At 46.1% G+C, this 1,814-nt stretch overlaps 1 protein-coding gene across 1 annotated transcript in view; it reads left to right on the top strand.

Annotated features, from left to right (window-relative positions):
• The first annotated feature begins 942 nt into the window (after nucleotides 1-942).
• The window catches only part of znhit1 (zinc finger, HIT-type containing 1), a 5,616-nt gene continuing 4,744 nt past the window's right edge, over nucleotides 943-1,814 (top strand). Inside the window, exons 1-2 of the mRNA XM_015050191.1 lie at nucleotides 943-1,162; nucleotides 1,594-1,691. Of these exons, the coding sequence (XP_014905677.1) occupies nucleotides 1,138-1,162; nucleotides 1,594-1,691 (123 nt within the window). The 5' untranslated portion in view covers nucleotides 943-1,137. The remainder of the gene's footprint in view (nucleotides 1,163-1,593; nucleotides 1,692-1,814) is intronic.

Below are 1,814 nucleotides of genomic sequence, written 5' to 3'. Positions count from 1 at the left end.
CCCCGAGGGGAAATCCGGGGGGGGAAGCCCCCCGCCCCCCCCCCCCCCCCCCCCCCCCCCCGAGGTGAAGCTGCGTGGAGTGTAAAACTCGCTACATTTACCTCGTTATGTGCGAGAGGTGAAGGAGCGTGAAGGGCGCTGAACTGTATGGGAAAACATAATCGGAGCGTAGCCCCCTCCAGACAGGGTTTTGGCGCCCCCTCTGGTGCTGCGCCCCTATGCGTTGCATACGCTGCATACCCCCTTTTTGCGCCTCTGATTTCTAGCCAAAAGCAGCTTGGAAACGAATAAATATTTACACAGTTCCAAAAAGATCAAGATCATTTCACAGTTGCAGGTAAAACGTGGAACAAGCACAGGAGCCCTGTCTGTGTTGTTCAGATACCTGATTGTCTCACCTGCAGACGACTGAGTGGGTGAAGTGACTGACTGGCAGACTGGCTGAGTAGACTGCTAAAACACCATGTGACCACCACGTGCATAAAGAACGACCTAAAACCTGTGAAACACCCAACTGAATTAACTAATCTAACAAACTAAATGCTGGCTCTCCATGTTTGGTAAGATTAGTGAGGAATAAAACTAAATGTTGGTTCCAGGTTGAGTTGCTTTTAAACTTTAATTTTACCCCATATGCTGTAAATATGGCCCACCCATGGGAATGATGGAGTTATTTAATATATTTATAAGCCCAGCATGTTTTAGAAACTAATATTTGTAAAAAAGCAGTAACTGTGTTTAGTGTAAAATGTTTGTAGCGCTTGTCTCTTTTTCACGTAGAACTACAGATTCTAGGTGATGACGATCTGCAGATCGTATCTAATAAATCGTAAACTCCAGCAGACAGAGCCGTGACGTCATCTGGTCATTCTCTGACTTTCTGCAGATCGACCACCAGGGGGCGGCAGAGAAGCTACAAACTCACCCAATAATTATTTTAGTAAATCTACGTAAATTACGTAACTTCGTCATCTTTGTAGGTGGTAAATGTTTCGGATAGAAAGAGTTTTCATTTAAATGTTGAAGTATATTGAGGTTTTGATTTTATTTATTTATTTTCCTCATTGAGGCCAGTAACAGTTTCTGGGACATTCTCGTTTCGTTTAGTTTGACCCCTGCGGCTGCCGTTCAATCAAGATGGTGCTGGAGAAGAAAAGCTCAGGTGAGTTGGGCTCATTTTATCCTGATTAATGGATAAACGTGACCCTGCAGCTGCAGTCAGGTGTCCGTTAGACCCACCGGCTGGAGGACAGCGCGGATCCCCGCTGCAGTCTCCTTCATGCGGGGTTCAGGCTGAAAACAGCCCCTCCGCTGCGGACTCCACTAAGAAAACCACCAGTTTGAGCTCAACAGCGGTTTAGTAAATTATTATAATGGTTATATAAACTAAATTTACATCGTAACTATTATTTTTAGTTATTCTACCACACGGCTGGTTTATAGTGTTTATAAACTGTACATTTATTGAAATAGTCTAACTTTAAACCCTCACGACAGCATGTACGTGTTTAACTTCAGAATGTTTTCAGACTAAATTCAGCCAGAACCAGAACTGGTTCCGGTTCTGTCTGTAAACGGTTCTGTGTGTTTCAGCCCGGGTCGAGGCGGGTCAGCGCAGGGTTCTGGATGAGGCGACCCGGCAGAGGAGGCTGACCCGGCAGCTGGAGGCTCTGGAGAAAGACAACTTCCAGGTTGGTTCTGGGACTGGACCCAGCAGGGGTTCTGGTGGGTTTCAATGGTTCTGATGAATTCCAGAACCGGACAGTAACCGGTTTATACCGAACCGGGCCAGTTATTGATGTAACAGACTGGGA

The sequence above is a fragment of the Poecilia latipinna genome, unplaced genomic scaffold, assembly GCF_001443285.1.
Source record: "Poecilia latipinna isolate Pla-1442-1.1 unplaced genomic scaffold, P_latipinna-1.0 Scaffold979, whole genome shotgun sequence".
NCBI classification, from domain to species: domain Eukaryota; kingdom Metazoa; phylum Chordata; class Actinopteri; order Cyprinodontiformes; family Poeciliidae; genus Poecilia; species Poecilia latipinna.
The sequence above is the reverse complement of the archived record's forward strand: the minus strand, read 5'-3'. Positions and strand labels throughout refer to the sequence as shown.